The sequence below is a fragment of the Atractosteus spatula genome, chromosome 4 (genome assembly GCF_055471065.1).
Source record: "Atractosteus spatula isolate fAtrSpa1 chromosome 4, fAtrSpa1.hap1, whole genome shotgun sequence".
Lineage (NCBI taxonomy): Eukaryota > Metazoa > Chordata > Actinopteri > Semionotiformes > Lepisosteidae > Atractosteus > Atractosteus spatula.
Genome location: NC_142709.1, coordinates 9,474,660 through 9,493,902, shown reverse-complemented (window position 1 = coordinate 9,493,902; position 19,243 = coordinate 9,474,660). Strand labels below are relative to the sequence as shown.

Genomic DNA, 19,243 nt, shown 5'->3' with positions numbered 1-19,243 from the left:
ACCATTTTGAACATGTTTTTTCTTGATTTTAATAAGGAATTAAATTCTACAGTATTTCAATTAATATGAATTGAAATTCAATTAAATAAAAAGGTTTTGTATTTAATCCTCATTTTAAACTTTTTTTTAATGTTATTGCTTATATATGTATATTATGACAGAAACCAAAGAGTACAGATAGGGCTGAAACGCTGAAACTGGGGTGATGCAACTAATAGTGTACCTCATGGATCTGTATTAGGACCACTGCTCTTCTTTACTTATGTCAATGTATTACATTTTAAGATAGAAAGCATTCACAACTGACCACGCACATGAGAGGTGGCATTTAATATATGCAAGTATAGGATGTTTCATACAGTTCATGACAGATTTAAAACAAAGCATTTTTATAATGATGAGAAACACTAAGCTTAAAAAGCTTCTTATGAAAAAAGGCATGTTGACATATTATTTAATATTATTTTCTAGACAGCAGTAAAAATGCAAACAGAATGTTAGGATATAAATTATATTTACAACCACATAATTTATGAGAATAATAAGATTATTTAGCTACATTACAATTATACAACACATTACATGAACATTTGAAACATGCTATAAATTTGATACTACGTAAACCAAACTGTTAACAAAAGGAGAATGCCATAGACCCCACATAGATTGATCAAAAGTACCAGACACAGAAATGAGTCAGAAACATGCAACAATGAATGTATCAATTTCTAACATATTTTGAAAACCAATGTTCTTTCAAACCCATGAAATATCCCTGGTTGCAGCTGCAGTTCTTTAACATAAATACAATGTCTGCCTTTGCATTTCCAAACACTGCAAGTATTCCTTAAATGCCTGAATGCCTGCCATTTGTGCATTGGATCAATCCTTAAAGGGGAACTGGAGTCCCAGTTTCTCAGATCTTATATTAAATCCTGGTAACAAAATAAATTAATTGACAGTATTGCAAAAATTACAAGTTCAGAACTAGGCACAAAACCATGAACTTTGTGTTCACTTACTATATGGTAAAGTACTGTATAGTAACCATGTTGCCACAGGCGAGAACGAAAGTTTGCTTACATTGCAACGTGAAGCGGCCCTTCCTGCTCACTAATCACTGTAATGACTAATGTAATGTGATGTACAAGCGAATAAGTAAGAGTTGTGCTGCAGACATTTCACAGCAGAAATGTTCCAATGTGATCTGCACGCAGAGTTAACAAGTAGATAGTATTTGTTGGCAAAACCTCGAAGTCAAAAGCAATATTTCTATTGGATTTTAAGAGATTTATTCACAAGCCTGCTTATGATATCTACCTCAAAACGTGGAGGCAGTCAAGGATTATGCTGAATGGTAGCTTTATTGAACTTCCAATGAACAGCTAACTGAATTAACCTAAACAACTTCCCCTGAAACCACGTAGCATAAACTCCCCACATCCCCTTGGAAAGGGGAGGTACTGTACAACTAACGTTCAGTTCCATAGTACACCACACTGCTTCTTTACAATGCAATAGGGCCGCTGCACCTCACCGGAAGTTTGAATCTCAGAATATGGCGCAGTCCATTTCTGGAAATTTAATCTATTTTGTGATGTAAATTTTACACGTTACTGTGAACGTTTTACTTTCATTATGGTTTGAAATCCACTGATCAATGCCAATTCTTTCTAATCTTGAGATATAAAAATAGCTTTGCTGTTACCTTTTAAGCCTGGGAGTGGATCATTCAGTAAGGTATTTCCTGAATGTGTAACATACAGGAAAAAGTGAATTTTTATCTTAATTACACTACAGAAAAGAAATACTGTATACATTATGTGTTGACTCTGCTGCCAACATAAAGTTGTTTTTTGTCACTGAACCAGTGATATGATTAATTATTTTGTTGTATAAGCCTGGAGTGCTTTATGAACTGTGGCTAATGTCAGTTGCAAAATTGGATATGTAACTATAGACTGTAGGCTAAGCCTGCTTGGTTAAGATTTGCAGCATATTTAATAATAAACAACACTTAAAAATGTCTGCATGTTTCTCTGTTAAATGGCTTTAGGGAAAATATTAATTTCCTTTAGAGTATTCTTTGCTCATGCTATTTTCTAGTGATCTTCAGTAAACAGAAATATGAATAACTGATTTTAGGTTGCAAATGTATAGTACAGTAAAGAACCTCTTCCAATAAGATCAGAATTATTCCTTGTATCATTTCTGCTGGCAGTACAGTTATAGTGAAAATAATTAACAAACTAAAATTCATGGTGTTCTTAAGAAAGGATGGAAGTTAATAGTGTACATGGGATGAATTACAGGATTTTAATCTTATATTCTAATCATATTCTAAGACTAAAGAGGATTTAGTCCAGTAAGAACTCAGCATTTTCATAATAAAATCTGAAATACAATGACATAATTTAAATATGTAGACAGAAATTGAACAAAAGCAAAAATATGTAAAGTCACAAACAAAAGTATGTGGCACGCTAAATCCAACTGGAGACAAATATGGACTCATCCATTGCAACTGTGTCATTGAATATACATGAACATATACCTTTGTATGAAAACACCTATATATTTTATAATATTATAATTATATGTGGTTTTTATCAGTGTCCTAAGTCCTCATATATGTTTATCTACAATGGCAAACAGACTAAAAGCAATTTACAGAGAACTCATAAAAGACGTCTTAGATAATCACAAGTCCTCCAAACGACATGGAAGACACTGGCAAGTGGGCATATTTTAAATAGCAGAATTTCCAGATGTTCTTGTAGACACACCCAAAGACCTATATGATGAGCTTATTTCTTTTGTTTTTACACAGTTACAATTGCTTTTTATTAAAGATAATGCCCATAGATAGATATTGTTATGAAGTGATGAGCTTTGCTTCTTCTGTTTTCAGTTTTTGATCTCATTCACCATTTTATAACAAAAAATTCTAGAATAAAATGACTTGGAAAAGCATAATGTTCAGTGACTCGAACAGAAAACAAGATAAAGCACACTGCATTTGATTGCATAAGGAGAGGATACCTGCATTCACTGGAAAGTCGAGTACTGAAAATAAATTAATTTCTGTGGCTGAACATTCACATTTCTAGAATAAAACAAAGGTACTTTGAATCATTTAAAGCAGAGAGAGGTATAATAATGTATGAAATACACTTTTAAGGCAGTTGGGGAAAGAAGTATTATCTAAGCACACCATGAATATTTTGGTGGCTCTGCCTGAATGAGGCAAACAGACACTATTATAACTACTTTAAAAACACTACACTACATGAATAAACAACCTGCATAAAAACATCAAAATAAATTTAGTATAAAGTTACCATAATTACTTATAATAAGTTCTCTCTGCAGAGTTTTGGAGTTCTACTCTTAGGTTTTGGTTGAAAGTCTCCTTATGGACCATTAATAACTATGTATTTGTAATTTCATTTGAACATTTTGTTGTAAAGGAACACAATTTATTACACTATATTATATCGTGTACAGGGAAAGCCTTTTGGTAATGTTAAATTTAGCAGTTATGCCTGACGTGTTTTCCAAATGCAAATTTGATGGAAACTCATCCATTCAAACACAGAGGAAAAATGACATCACTTTACAATTATTACCAAGGAGAATTTTGAAATGAAGGATATGCAAGACATTCCATAATGCTTTGGGGCTGTGGTTGACGCATACTAATTTAAGCAAAGATGCCCTGTGTTTCTTAATCATTATATAGTCATTTATTGTCTGCTCTTAATGTATGTGATTGGCAAGATCTTTCAAGACTTCACTGTCAAGGACATACTTAAGGATATTCTGCACTGCCACATCCTTATCTTAAAAGCTTAGTGCCAACATTTTTTTAAGATCCAAATCCTTTTCTTGCTGACAGTGAGGGTATGAGAATCCCTGATGGATGAGCAAGCACTGAGAGCGCTACATTGTTTCTGAATCACCAATGCTAATTCTCTTATCTCTCTATTACATGGCTGTAATGGACTGTTTTTCAGAGAGAATTTGTGAATTTGAGCTCGAAATTTGACGTGCCAAAGAGCTGGATTAGCTCATGTGGAACTGTGCACACAGAGTGCACCCTGAGGGATAAAGAAGACTTAGTGTAGTATTAATCCAGCATCATTTTACCTGTTCATTTGTTCTGAGGTCACTTAATAAAATGTTTTATTAAGATTAAGATTTTTATTTTTTATTAAAACTCAATTATTTGATCCCACAGACAGACAACCGTTCTTTTGCAAGTTTTTTTTCAAGCTAATCCTCCTGTTTTCTAGTGAGTGTTAGCAGTAGGGTCAATTAAGCAATTATGGGCAAATTATGCAATTAAACTGGAAAGGTCAAGGTTACCTTCCCTTGGTATTTACAAAGTGCCGTATTAAAAAGTTTAATTGCAATGGTATGTATATAGTTTATTTTAATGTACTTACAGTATTACTGTATCTGTTACTATTTCGAGATCCTATCAAATAATCTATATTTGGTTGTGAAAAAACAGGTAAAAAGTAGCATAAGTTTGAGAAATACTATTCAAATATCATTCAGGGGATTATTAGGGTATAATCATGTTCTGCTAAAGCTTCTCTGTTACCTTTAGGCACAAGGTTTTTATAATGAAACAAATGATAGGTTTATTCCACATTGAAAAGAGCAGAAAGAAAACACAACCTTTTGTCTGTGGAGCCTTCTTCGGTTCCTTACACCTGAAGAAGGCTCCACAGCCAAAACGTTGTGATTCCTCTCTTCTCTTTTCAGCATGGAATAAACCTATTACTTCCTTTGCAGCCTATGCATGCTGACTTAGCTACCCACCTGAACTACTGTACTTCAACAATGTTTTTATAATGACATACTATAGTGACATACTGTAGTATGATGAAGCTTTACAGTATTTTATTTATTCCTATATATTTTCAGAGTATGTGTTCATTATTCATAAATAAATTGGGCATTCCTTTATTCAAATTGGAGATTCTATTGGTCCAGGGAAAGCACCAGGCAGTGCAAACAACAGGTAACATGGCCATGTACACTGAAGATACTGTATGTATACCCTATAAAAATATAGTACTTGCTTTTCCTAATTTGTGAAATTGATTGTTAAACTTTTGAAATGCAATTATCTGTATCATTATAATTAATTAAATAATTGTATCTGTATAATTAATTAAATATTATTTGGTATTTGACTGTGGCAATGTGATGTACTGTAGGAAATATAGAGTACATAGAGAGTAGCAAAGAATGTAACCCAAGACGTGACACTGAAGTGAAAGATTTAGGGACAATGATATTAGGTTATAATATAATATTACTATGTTATGTTGTATAAAATTAGCAATTGCAAATTATTTTCACCTACTGTACATTTGTAGATGCTATGTATGTTTCACATAGAAACTTTATCTCAACATTCTTGACATTCTCTATTCAGCTCTACTTGACAAATTATGGAAAAAATGAAATTCATAAGAAGAACGAGCGTTGGTGCATACTGTATATCATTAGACTGTTTTTTTTTCCGTGAGGAATGATTTAAATGCTACATTGAGTAATAGATTTGCTTAACCTATCCTTGCATGATGTTAGAATAGGAGGCTGTGTTTTCTGTCATAAACCAAGATTAATGCACTTCAAAAATAAACACAGAGGAAGGGCTAACAAATAAATAAATGAAGATTAATGGAACTGCTTCAGTAAACTGTGGTTTTGAGTTGCACTTGATGAAATCATACTTCTGTAAAATTAGGATCTAAAACATACATGATTTTCACACTAATTTATTTAAAGAAACAAAGTTTGTAACATAAAAATCATAGAAATATCCATAGTAAATGTTGTTCAGTTTGCAGGCTCTCGCAGAATATGCCTGAGTGCATAATCAAGGTGCTCTGATTTCCTCTAAAACGTGTTATTGAAGTTATTTGGTGTCTCTGCCCCAGTGGGTGCAGATAGATTTGCTGCCAAGGTTGTAGTCCCATTTTGTGCCCTATGCTTCTGGAACATTTTTTGGGTGCCACAACTCTTAATAGCTATAAGCGTTTTGAAAAGATGAAATATGTTATCATTTCTGCTTGGTGGAAATTATAACCACAATCATACTGTGTGTTTCAACATTGAATAAAGTGTTTCTTTACAAACTGGAAAAAATATATTAATATTCATCTCCGTATCTACACATGACAAGTTCTGTGTTACATTCCGAGTCTTGGCTGGGAAAAGTTAACATGTTAATAGGCTATGAAAACGTTGCTTCTTATACTGTATATTGGTACTAAATTACACTGACCATGTTAATGTTTCAGAAAAAAACTCAAAAAAATGCACCACATTATTTGTTAGATATTCTCTTATATATTACTTGCTGTTTAGTATATCCTTTCCTTATTTCTGATTTTCTTTGTATATTTCTTAGGCTGGGGCCAACGTGCTGTTGCAAGATGTAAACGGAAACCTTCCCCTAGATTATGCAATGGAAGGAACAGAGACAAGCTACGTTCTTCTGCGGCATCTTGAAGAGAATGGTAAAAGTCCCAAAACCCCAACAAACATATTTTAGGTTTTTATAAATTAAAAAAAATTGCTACACAAAGTGAAAGCATAGAAAATAATAACATTATATTCACAAAGTCTCTTTGGAAATATAATATAGTTTATAGTTCTAACTACAGGCTTATAAAATAACTATAAAAAACGTTACTGAAGTAGCTAATTAACAATTAGGTCAATTATGTAACCAAGAATCCCAGAGTTTTTAACCCATGGACCAGAAAACGAGAGAATCCTACAGTCCTTTGTGTCACGTAGAACCAGGCTATGGGAGGTTGGACCCAGTGCGAGGCACTTCAGGTATCGGTGGTTCTGTGCCGAAACGGAAGGCGAAGAAGTGGTCGTGGACAAAAGCTAGGAAGGTTGCGAGAGCAGTAGGCAAAAGATGGGAGGCAAAATCGTAGTCGAGGACGGGTGCTTGGGTCAAAACCCAGGAAGGTTCCAAGAGCTTGACAGTACCAAATCGGGAGGCGAAGTTGTAGTTGAGGAAGAGCGATGAGTCAATATACCGGGAGAGTAGAAATCATCAAAGAAGGGCTGGGAACGTACAAGTACAGAGCTCAGGGAGGAGACCTCAATTGTGAGCGAAGAAAAGAAGACAAGTGAGGGTTTAAGTAGTGCTGCGTAAATTGGTGCTTGGGCGTTTAGGGAGAGTAGAGCCCGTGGAAATGTAAGAGCACTAGCATGCCTGCGTGTGATTCGTGACACTTTGAGAACTGGAGTTGGGCATCCCACATACTGTATATATTTGTTCTATTCTTCAATTCCTAATAGATAAGAATGTAAGCAGAGTGTAAGCAATTAAACAGGAACAAACAATTCTATGACTATAACTGAGTGGTAGGTTATCTGTGAATATGAGCTGTTTATAAAATTATTATTATTATTCACCCACAAAACATTTAATTGCAATTATATTTAATATGACCTCTGGAACTGGATCTTTTATGAAATGAAACGTTTTGTTAAATTTGAAACTTGGAAACTAACAGCATTATATCTGTAGACCATCTGCCATCGGAAGGATGTTTGGTTCTTGTATAACTACAATAATTTGATACTAAACTAATAATGTTCATTAAATAAACTAGACATTCAGATTGAATATGTGGATTGATGAAGTGTATGAAACAAAGATGGTCATTTTCCAGTAAAAGAGAAATTATTATGATAATAGATTTTAATAACTATATGAGAACTATATTTATCAAATCATCATAACTTATAACTATATAAGTTTTAACTTATGATAATTAAAATATTTTCAAGCCACATGTAATTTACTAATATTAGCATTTCTTTAATTTACACGATTGCTTCAGTGGATTCAATGGAGCAACACTGAGGGTTCATTTAATCTTTTAAGTCTGTTTGATAAATATCTTCACTCAGATATAAAGCATTCCCCCGAATGTACCCAGAGACAGGGCTGGTGGCCCAGGAGTACAATTATGGGAATACAATTAAGCATTTTATAAAACAGCTTAAAGACAATGAAACTAAGTGCAATATACAGTATCTGCCTTGAAGCTGTGGGGTCCTTTCAAGAAAAAAGAATTGTACAGTATTTGACAGCATAAATTCACAGAGCTGAGATATAAAATGATTAATGTTGTCTTCAAACCACAGAAAGAGTACCATTTTAATAACATTTTCTTCCAGTATATGTGTATGTACGTTAGGATCTATTGACATGAAATTTGATATGTTAAATGTAGTTAATACAGCACAGAAAATGAAAAAAACTATAACCAAAGGGACAGAATTCAATGAATACTGTAAAATTATATTCATAACATTTACTGAATAAAAAAATAAAATCATACTTACTGCTAAAATGTCTTAGGGATAAATCATGCAATTCTATTCAGTCATTTTTATTTTGAATAGGCTTGATAATCACTTAAAGGTGAAGAATCACCTTCAGAATACTGTAGTCTGCAGTGTGATGTGGACTGATTGAGCACATACCCAATCATACTTGTTCCACATGGAATTACTTGATGGATAAGACAAGCCTGCTTTTGACAGCTGTCACAGTACCGTTGGTTTCCACCTAATCACTGGATTAAAAAGTGAAGCTTCTAGGCTTACATAGACTTACTAACTAGGTTTTAAATAAAAAAATAAAATAAAAAAGCCTTCACTGATATGTATAAGCCTTTGAATTATTAATTTCCGCACTTTATGCATTTTTACACTTTCTAGGAATAGAGGCACATACTGATTTTTAGGCTTCCAAGTCGTGGATGCCTATAGTACATGTTAAGATTTTTTCATCCTATTTTTGGAACAGCTCATGTTCAAAGGCAAGACAACTGATAAAACATACTAGGCAAGTGTACTGGGACAGATAAACCTTTAGAAACCAAGAAACTTGAGATGTTATTCATTGGCCATTAACAAAGCTCTTTGACTCTAGTCTCTCAAGACAGGGAAAACGCCCACTGGCTGGAAAATTGCTAAAATAGAGCCTATAAACATAAAAAAAGGTAACAAAATGGAATAAAGTCATTATAGACAAATATGTCTTACTGCTATTACATTCAAAGTCACAAAAACAAACAATAAATAGAACAAAACTAAAGAACCATCTATTTGGCAATAGAATTGTAAATAATAGTCAATATGAATGTTAGGGCTTGCTTGTTAAGTTCTTTTAAATGACTTACTCTGTCAGGTGAACTACCTATTTTCATAACTGACAGAATATCAACCATTAAAATGATCATCCTACCTAAAATCATTTATCAAATTATCTCTTACAATTATTTCATTTATTTGATTCTATAACCGCTGGTAAAGTCCAAACATAGTACTGTAGGTATCTATCCATTGGCAATACAATTGCAGTCTGATGAAACAGGGTTTCTGTGCAAATCAGTATGGCCATCTGACTGCTCTCCTGTTCTGTTATGGGCTATACTGCAAACAAAACCTGTGTAAAACTTGTAACTGGCACATTGTTTGTTTTGTATCCTGTGACTCTAGGAGTTGCCTGTGAGCCTTCAAAACTTCTTAAACTGGTTGCAGTTTTCTAGTTGTATTTATTTGTTCATTTGCTTGCTTTTTTCAATTAATTAACGTACTAATTTACCAATTTACTAATAATAATTCTTGCACTGAGTGCAATATTTTTTAAAGAGAAAAAAATGTTCAGTTTCTACGAAAGTGTATGGCTTTTAAAAAACTTGACAGTTATACATTTATAATTATTAAAGATGTAGCAGTCTAACTTTTTTTCAATAATATGGTTATGGTTAGGGATATGGGTCAGGCTATGAACAGTTCCATTGGATATCAAAATGAATGTGGAAATTTTGTTAATGTGGATGACCATAAGGATATGTTTGGACAACCATTTTTGTGTTTTGCTAGGATGGACCTGAACCTTTGTCATCCAGATATGCTTGAAAGACTTGTGAGCTCATAATGTACTATCCCAATGGACAGGGCAAATTGTCTTCACATTTTGTTGCTTCAAAGCTTGTAGCCATGACAATTTGTCAAGGTTGTTTCTTATATAAACAACCAAGTCCAGTAAAAAGGAAAAGTAAAAAAATAAGTAAAAAGATAAATAATATGGAATACAAAATGTACAAGCCTTGATCGCATAATTATTCAGACTTTTTTCTGTGGCTAAGTTCATTTACATGCACAAAAGTACCTTAACAAGCCACACAATTAGTTGAGTGGCCTTTGTCTTTGTAAAAGTAGTGGTTCTCGTGATTGAAGAATAAAACAAAAATCTGTTAACATGAGGTTCCTTGATCAAATAGTGTATAGCAACCTACCTCTCAATGCTGAAGAGGTAAAGAGCTTTCAAAGCCAGTCAATGATAAAGCCATTGTAAAGCACAGATCAGGAGTAGGATACAAAAATATTGAATTCTCTGTACTTCCTTTTGAGGCTAACATCAACTTTGAAAGAGCTAGAGTTCAGTGGCAGTGGGTGAATATGTCCCACAATATCCCAGTCATTCCACAAAGCTGGCCAGTATGGAAGACTGGCAAGAAAGAAGACATTACTGACAAAAACAACAATAAAACATTAACTGTAAGTGATACTGAAAACATTTGGCAAAAGGTTGTGTGGTCAGACAAGGAAAGAAAATGAATGTGTGGGTCCAAATGCTATACAATATATTTGACAAAATAGAGCAGATTTCTCAGCTGACACCATCATTACAGTCAAGCATCAAGGAGGCAGCTCCTGTTTGAAGCGTAAATTGATGGAGCAAAGAACAAGCAAATACAAGAGAAAACCTGTTTCAGTTTGCTCATGTCTTAAAACTGGGAGAAAAAATATCATTTAACAGGACAATAAGCTGAAGTACAACCCCAAAGCTAAAGGAATAAGTAAATGTGCTTGAGTGGCCCACTCAAAGTTATGACATAAATGCTATTAAGACTTTGTAGAAAGACTTGAAAACTGCTGCCCATAAGCAATCTCCAAGAAACTTGAGAAGTGTTAATCTTATTGAATTTACTGAATTGTTATTCCCTTCAATTGAGAGATTTGGTAGCTGTAAAACCCGACAATGTTTGACTTGTAAACAGACAAATACAGTAGTAAGCATGATTGGGTCATACAGTATACTGTACTCAATATAGAAGCATTCTCCAGACTCTCTCCTCAGGGTTTTAGACATCATTTGCATCTCTGTAGTAAAATATATTTTACTATGTATTCCAGATTGTCTTGTTATGAAAAAATCTACCTGCTTCGTTTTCAAAGTCTGAATCCATGTTCAGTAGTTTCCCTGGGCATGATTTGGTGTACAAAATGACTCACTGATTAAATTTACATTGAAGAGAGCATTCTTTCTGGGAGATTTATGAAAGGAAGAGCTTTGTTTGCAAAATCTGAACGACTCTTGTCAGGGCTGTGGGTATCTGCGGCTCAGACAGCCTGGATTGACAGAATGATCTTGGTTGCAGGTGTGGATGTCAGCTCCATGCAGCAAATGAAGGCACAGCGCCCTTTGGATATGCTGTCAGATGTCAAGCATCTAATAGCATCTGGGGGAAGTGTGAATCAGAGGAATGATGAAGGTGTCACACTGGTAAGAGAAGACCTTAATAATCTTTCTAGATTGGCGATAATTGTTTGCAATGTCAAAGATGTTTCACTAGTGGTTAAGACTGCCCCATGAAACCTCCTGCAGCAATGTTTCTTCCCCAGAATTCAAACTGTGATAAAATATTTGACGATATTTCTGTAAAACAGCTGCATTTTTTTTGCCTTTCGTATGATCAGAATGCTTATGCTGTCTGGTGAGGGGAACTGGTGTTTTAAGTAGTGTTATGATTATTATTCTTCCACTTTTTAAATTACAGTTGCACATGGCCTGTGCTAGTGGCTACAAGGATGTGGTTTCCCTAATGCTAGAGAATGGGGCTGACCCTCAGGTGGCTGATAATAACTACTGGACACCTTTGCATCTTGCAGCAAAATATGGACAGGTAGATTTTGTTTTATATTCCATTCCCATGACTATATAGTATATGCAATAGAAATTGTATACAATTGAATAGAAATTGTATAAAACACAACACATTTTTCTTGTGTAAAGACACCCATTTTGTAAGCTATGTTCATGATAAACTACCATGAGTAAATACAATAATTAAGTGTTTTCTCTCTGTGTTTTATACCCGGGTGCATTTGCAGTGAGGTATGTTAAAGAAAAAAGAATTATTTTCTTACAGTTTTTCTTAGTTAAATGTTTCTGTAGTAATAATGATAAAGTTATTTTTAATACTCAAAATTATGGTTTTACCATTTTTTGTAAGGTTCTGTGCATTGCTACTATTGGCCAAGCAACACTAGGTAAAGATATGAGAAGTCAGCTAAAAGTACTTTTACAGTTAATACAAAATAGATTCACTATTTTCAGTTACTTGGAAAAAACTGCCATTAATTCTATTACACTGTGCTTGAAATATTAGACATTGTAATTTTAAATGAAGAAGCTAAGATCCATAAGCAGTATTTTGTAAAAATGAAAATACTCTCTATTTAATTATTTTAAGGATAAAATACAGATAAATGGATCCAAAAGCTGTGATGATATTTTATTGGTTTTAAAACTATTGTACTGAGGGACATGCTTTGTTAAGTTGTAAATAATGTGCAAGAAAGACCAGTTTGAGGTGACATTCAATTTACAAGATGGGGGCAGAGAAGTAAATCCTGAATCTTAAGTAAAAGGATTAAATAATGTTTTTTTCATAATCATATATGATTTCATAGATAGCTATGAAGTAGGTGAGAATTGATTTCCCCCCCCCCGCCTTTTAAAAGGAAAGTCTACAAACCAGTTGTCTGTTGGTTATTGTTTTATTCCAAAAATATAAATGTAAAATCAACTTATATCTGTCTTCATGTTTTGGTGAAAAATAGATTTTTAAATCTAAACATTGTACATGTTAATGAAGTGATCACATCTTGTGCCATATATCTTTAATACGTAATGCCTAGTTCATGTGATGGAAAGTGTTCCAAATAAAACAGTAAAATGTAACAGTAAAAAATAATAGTAGTAGTATAGAAATATAAAGATTTTGTTTTTGAAGTAATTGTTTGGGGCCTCCTCAACTATAAAGGTCATCACTATAAATATGCCTGCTACTGAAGAAAGCAGAAATAATTCATGGTCAAATATGTATTACCAGCACACAGTATCATTTTATGTTTGCATCAAAAACCATTATAACTGCTCTAGTTCACATTGAGACAATAAATGCAATACAATATAGACTCCGTTTTAAGCCAACAAGCAAAATATTGCTAAGAAACATAGACCATCTTTGGTGTGCGACATGATGCCTTGGATTTTCAGTTGAACTGCATGCTTCTGTGTATTTGTATTTAAAATAGGATGCTGTCTGGCACAGCTTGTAATCCTCTCAGACAAATGCCATTCAATGGGAGAGTTATCACTGCAACTCAGAATAACTTTTAGCATGGCAAAATGCCAAGCCACTCATATAAAGTATTTCTGCAGCTAAGAGACTGAGGACAACAATGTTATATGAGATTCCCGTTAGTGGTCTATTTAGTAACTGAAACATACTTTAAATGCAAATTATATCAGTGCTAGTTTCCGTACCAATATGGTTGCTGGTCTCAGAGATATGGACCGAAACAACTATGGTACATCCCCAAACATATTTTTCTGTTGTATAAAATCCATGATTATAAATGTAGGGTGTTAATATAACTACAGGTGTAACTACTGTGAAAACCTTCTGGTCGGTGTGCTATAAAGGGGATGTTTAAAATAGGAACAAATCAGGGAAAGCAGACACAGAAACACAGCTGTGAGGTACGAACCAATACAGTTTATTCATAGTGCAAGGGTAAACTAATCAGACCAAAAACCAAAACAAAAGCTGACTTTCTTTAGTCCCTGTCTACACTGGGCAGCTAAGCTTCATACCAGTTTCCAAAACAGCCTCCTCAAGACTCCTCAAAAAATAAAACTCTTTCCAAACTATGTTTGTTTCTTATTTCCAGTAACGCAAAAATGTCTCACAGCCACTCAGCTGGCTTATGGATTTGTCTAATGGTCAGACTGATTTTGGAAACCTCTGCTTCCTGCTTTTTTAAACTGTCACCCAAACAATAGTCTTTCAGGGAACTTGTCATTTGACTGAGGGCTGCAGCTTATTCCCCACAGCTTTCCGGGGGATGTAGTCCAGGCAAAGCTGCCATCTTCTCTGAAACCTGCTGTGCCTATCCCACTATACGTAAAACTCTCCTCTCCGTCAAACAATGCTCTCCAAAATCATAGAGGGATTAAGCAGGTTAGTGATATTAGCAGGCTAAAAACAAGAAATTCTCTCCTAACTTCTGAAAAGCTCACATCTATAGGAAATGAAACCCAAAACATTACAAAATCATCCTTGGGTATTTTTTTTTTGCCACTGCCTAGAGAGTTCTGCAGTATGGATCTAGACAATGCTAGTGCCCAGGTAGTACTTGGAGAAGGAGGAGGAATTTTGAATGGGAGAGTCTAACAACACTCAGTGGACAGAAAGAGTGGCAGAAGAATCCTCTCTGAAATCTAAACAGTTTAATACTCTGCAGCACCAGAGGACCATGTCTTTTGGCCTGTGAGAAACTGTAATAGAATCCTGGCAAAGGCAGGAAGAGATGCACTCAAACCTGTTCTTGATATATGCTGCACGTTTGGGGGTTGATGAGGTCCCCATTTTGGTAATTTGCCAGAAGCATGTATCATTAATTATACACAGAAATAGCATTTTAAAAGTTTGTACAAGTCCCACCACTAGACTTGGAAAAGGGGATGTCAATATATTATTTTATGAAAAAGATCATTGTATATTTGATGTATGAATAACTACACATTACACATTTACAAATATTATATTGGAGTGAGTGCAGCATATTTCTGTTTGCAGCAATGTTTTTAGTAAAGTAAACAGATATTTCCCAGCTGACCCCAATGTATGTTGATTTGCAAAGTTAAAATGTTTTATCAATACTGTAGGGTTTAGTGTAGAGAACCGTCGCAAATTGCCAAATTCACATACAGTATAACCAAGTCAATTTCTATATCGTCACGTAATGCACTACAGTATATAGTATGTATGGTTAAAAGATTTAAATAAAATAATACTCCCTTATATGGTAATTAAAGCACCAATGCATTGGCTTTAAATTACTTTTAATAACATTGATCAACTAAAAAAAAAACAACAGTAATCACAAACTTACAGTAATCAGTTAAAATTCATACAGTAACATGAATCTCTCCTTTGGATTCCTGTACACATTCTCTCTTTGCTGTTGTGACTATCAGGCTCCAGTGTAATGAAATGAACAACAAAATAATAATAATAATAATAATTGCTTACACTTATATAGCGCTTTTCTGGACACTCCACTCAAAGCGTTTTACAGGTAATGGGGACTCCCCTCCACCACCACCAATGTGCAGCCCCACCTGGACGGCAGCCAGAACGCTCACCACACGTCAGCTCTCAGTGGGGAGAAGAGCAGAGTAATGAAGCCAATTCATACACGGGGATTATTAGGAGGCCATGATTGGTAAGGGCCAATGGGAAATTTGGCCAGGACACCAGGGTTACACCCCTACTCTTTTTAAGAAACACCCTGGGATTTTTAATGACCACAGAGAGTCAGGACCTCGGTTTTACATCTCATCCGAAGAACGGTGCCTGTTTACAGTATAGTGTCCCTGTCACTATACTGGGGCATTAGGAGCCACATGGAGCACAGGGTGAGTGCCCCCTCCTGGCCCAACTAACACCTCTTCCAGCAGCAACCTTAGTTTTTTTTCCCAGGAGGTCTTCCATCCAGGTACTGACCAAAACAAGACCACATTGATATGCTGATGCTAGGTAGTGGGTAATTGTGCAAATGACAGGGAGAGGCTTACTCACAAATTGGATTGGCCTCACGATCCTAGTCTGTTGAACAACTAATTTGAAAGTTGACTTGGTTTCATCCCACTCTGTTCTTTTTTCATCCAAGATCCTATTGTTGTGACTGAATTGCTAAGGAGAACATTTGTAATTGTTAAAATCATAGATGTTGAGGCAGTACTGTACTTCAGTAATTATGCCAAATAAAGGACAATGAGTAGAAAAAGAAAATAGCAGTTAGGCAAAAACTGAAGAATCTTTTATCTACTTGTGGTGGTATCCCCAACAAAAATAACTTCGAATTCCAACAGTAACTTCTCACTTCACAAAGTTCCCGTGAGTATTATATTTTGTACTTTTTTTTAAAAGAATTAAAAAGTTGTTACATTTTGCACATTTTTTCACAGACTGGTATTGTGAACCAACTTCTCAAACATTTTGCAGACCCAAATGCTCTCAATTGCAATGAAGAGAAGCCTTCAGGTAAGAATCTTTTTATTCTAAAGTGTTAACAAACACCAAAACATGATTCTATTTGTTTTTCTTTTGTACTCAAATAAAAAAGAAACGGAGTCAAGAAATTATACCTGTAAGTTGCAATTTGTGATTCTTATAAATCTGAAAGAACGATATAAGTGATTAAAATATCATAATATCAAAATAATACATGGAAAAACACTTGATTGTTTTTGTGAATTTAAAAATGATGTAGGCACCTTTATCAGGAATATTTTTCTGTCACCTTTATGTGAATTTTGTCATTTTAATTAAATTGTTAGCTAACCCTGGATTCTTTCTGAATATTTGACCCATTACATAAAACACAATTGTAGATAAATATTAAATATATCAGAGTTTATACTGTATACATACACTGTAAATTGCATAATTGGGCAAAAAAGAAGCAATAGAACTGGCCGCATTCATGCAGTAAAAATAAGAAATACTCAATCCTTATATTTATCTATAACTTCTTAAATAGTGTTATCTTTGTGTCCAGTGACCCCTATCTAGTCTAAGTCAAACGAGGACTGTAACAGAAATGTTGGAAATACAAAACATTTCACAGCAGTATCTGTTCTCTTTCTCCTCCTGAGTCACAGTTGTGTTAGCAGGGAGAACAAGAAGCCTCTGAGAGCATTGTCAATGTGTTGACATTCCAGTCTCCTTCTTTATCTAGATCACTGTGATAATGGAATTCACCCTAGATACAATCACCTTCTGCAGTGCAACTCTCACTCAATCAATAACTCATTTTAAATACAGGATTAGCTCAACAAATGTCTGGAACAACAAAAAGTGTAACTCTCATGTAATGTATTTTTGCTTTTTTTCTCATACAGGAGGTTCAACCACATAAATATTTCTTGTTCATTATTTCATTTTCTTTGGATTTTAGAAAAGCCTATGTTTTTTTTTTCTACTCCAAGATTTAATTACAGAAAGTGTTTTATAACCATGACCCTTTTTAAACAAGAAAGAATCAATAAGGTCAGGCTGTTACACTTTTTAAAGCCATTCTTATTCTTACTATAAATTGGTAGGTAAGGTAAGAGAAAACTTTTGAGAATAATAAACTAAGGTCTTATATACGGTATTGTGCAAAAAGCTTAAGTTATGTTGATTCGAATTATGTATAATGACATTAACTTCTTTATTACAATGATAATTGTAATATCTACAGAATTTAAAATCATGTCCTATACTTTAAAATCTGCTAACTAGATTTTTTTTACTTTGACTAAATAAAAAGAAACTTTATAGGAGTATTGGTATTTCACATTCAATACCTTCACAATGAAATAAAAATACTAACTAATAATAAAACCAACATCACTCAAAAACAATAAAAGCCAACAGGCACTATCCAAAGCAACCATAATACAAGACCAGCATTACCGAGTTGCTGGGACTGAAAAAGTAACTTCAAGTAAATGTGAAGTTCATTTTTTCTTCTAACACTGTGAAGACACCTGGATGCAATTTTTATGAAAGGGTTAGGACCCAGAAATCAAACAAGTATCAAACATCAAGCATCAAAAGTGTTTTATATTTTTATAGTGAATTCCTAATACCGTCACTCTGGTTAATGCAACATTATTTTACCAGTCTTATTAATAGTGTATATTGTTTTTTAAACAACTCTATTAAGCCATCATTAATGTCTATTCTTGACTTTTTTTCTTTTATTAAGAAATGTAAATGGTATAGAATGCTTAGGGGTCAAAGTGTAACAGTGCCTTAAATCTAAAATTGCTAATCATAATATAACTATACTGCAATTCTCTTTGCTTTTGTTACAGATTAGCAATTGTTTGTGTTTATTTAAAATAAGAACATCTCTTAAATGTGTAATAGTTGTGCCTAAACCCTTTTGTGAGGACAGGTGCATGTGTAGCAACTGATGCAGTACACTCCTACACCATCTTTCAAGAGTATTGTGGTGAATGAGGCCATGTTATACAAAAAAAATTGTGTAATTTCCTGTTCTCTTCCCCACCTTGGCCCAGTTTCAGTTTGGCTCTGCTCATAAGGGAAATTAATTTATGATTTATGAATCAGTAAAATGCTAAAATCAACACAGTTTGGTATAATTTCACAGTGTCTGATTGCTTCTCTTGTCCATCTGTTCACGGCTGCTGGTATTCACTCTAGATTTAGATTTTCTTGCTGAGACAATTAAGGGAACTGTTATAAGCCCTGCAGGCACAGCGTTTGATGTTAGTCAGACAAAAATGCTGAACGAAGTGGTATACCTCCCTTGTCTGTGGTTTTATGTTTCTGAATAATGTATTTTGCCTTGCTTTATAGACATTGCCGCCTCTGGATTTATAGCAGACATACTTTTAAAAGCAGAGACAACCTGGGAAGAAAGGCTTCAGGATCCATCATCCGTGTCTTTGGCATCAGAGGAACCGTATGAGGAAATCATCCATGATGTATCAGTGCCAGTGAGGAAACTGTAGGTTTACATCTTCATCTTCGTGTTGATATGTTCATATAGTAACAGTCTCTTTCAATGTATAATAAGATGGGTTCATTTGAAAATATTTTTTAAAAGAATGCATATATTAATACAGTACTTCACAATAATTAATTAAAGATGCCACTTAAAATGCAAAATACTGGAACTTCAAAAAGTCTTCACATTAATAAAAAGTTTTCCTCAGAAACTGCTCTTAGTTATTTTCTTGTAATCATGCCAGTTTCAGAAGGCACCCTCACTTCTAAATGCTCTGCACTTCATTAATATTTAATAA

At 34.2% G+C, this 19,243-nt stretch overlaps 1 protein-coding gene across 1 annotated transcript in view; it reads left to right on the top strand.

The window, feature by feature from the left end:
* myo16 (myosin XVI) overlaps positions 1-19,243 on the top strand; it is a 138,192-nt gene that overhangs the window by 20,626 nt on the left and 98,323 nt on the right. The window contains exons 4-8 of the mRNA XM_088914495.1: positions 6,434-6,542; positions 11,508-11,632; positions 11,907-12,032; positions 16,391-16,466; positions 18,795-18,945. Of these exons, the coding sequence (XP_088770621.1) occupies positions 6,434-6,542; positions 11,508-11,632; positions 11,907-12,032; positions 16,391-16,466; positions 18,795-18,945 (587 nt within the window). The remainder of the gene's footprint in view (positions 1-6,433; positions 6,543-11,507; positions 11,633-11,906; positions 12,033-16,390; positions 16,467-18,794; positions 18,946-19,243) is intronic.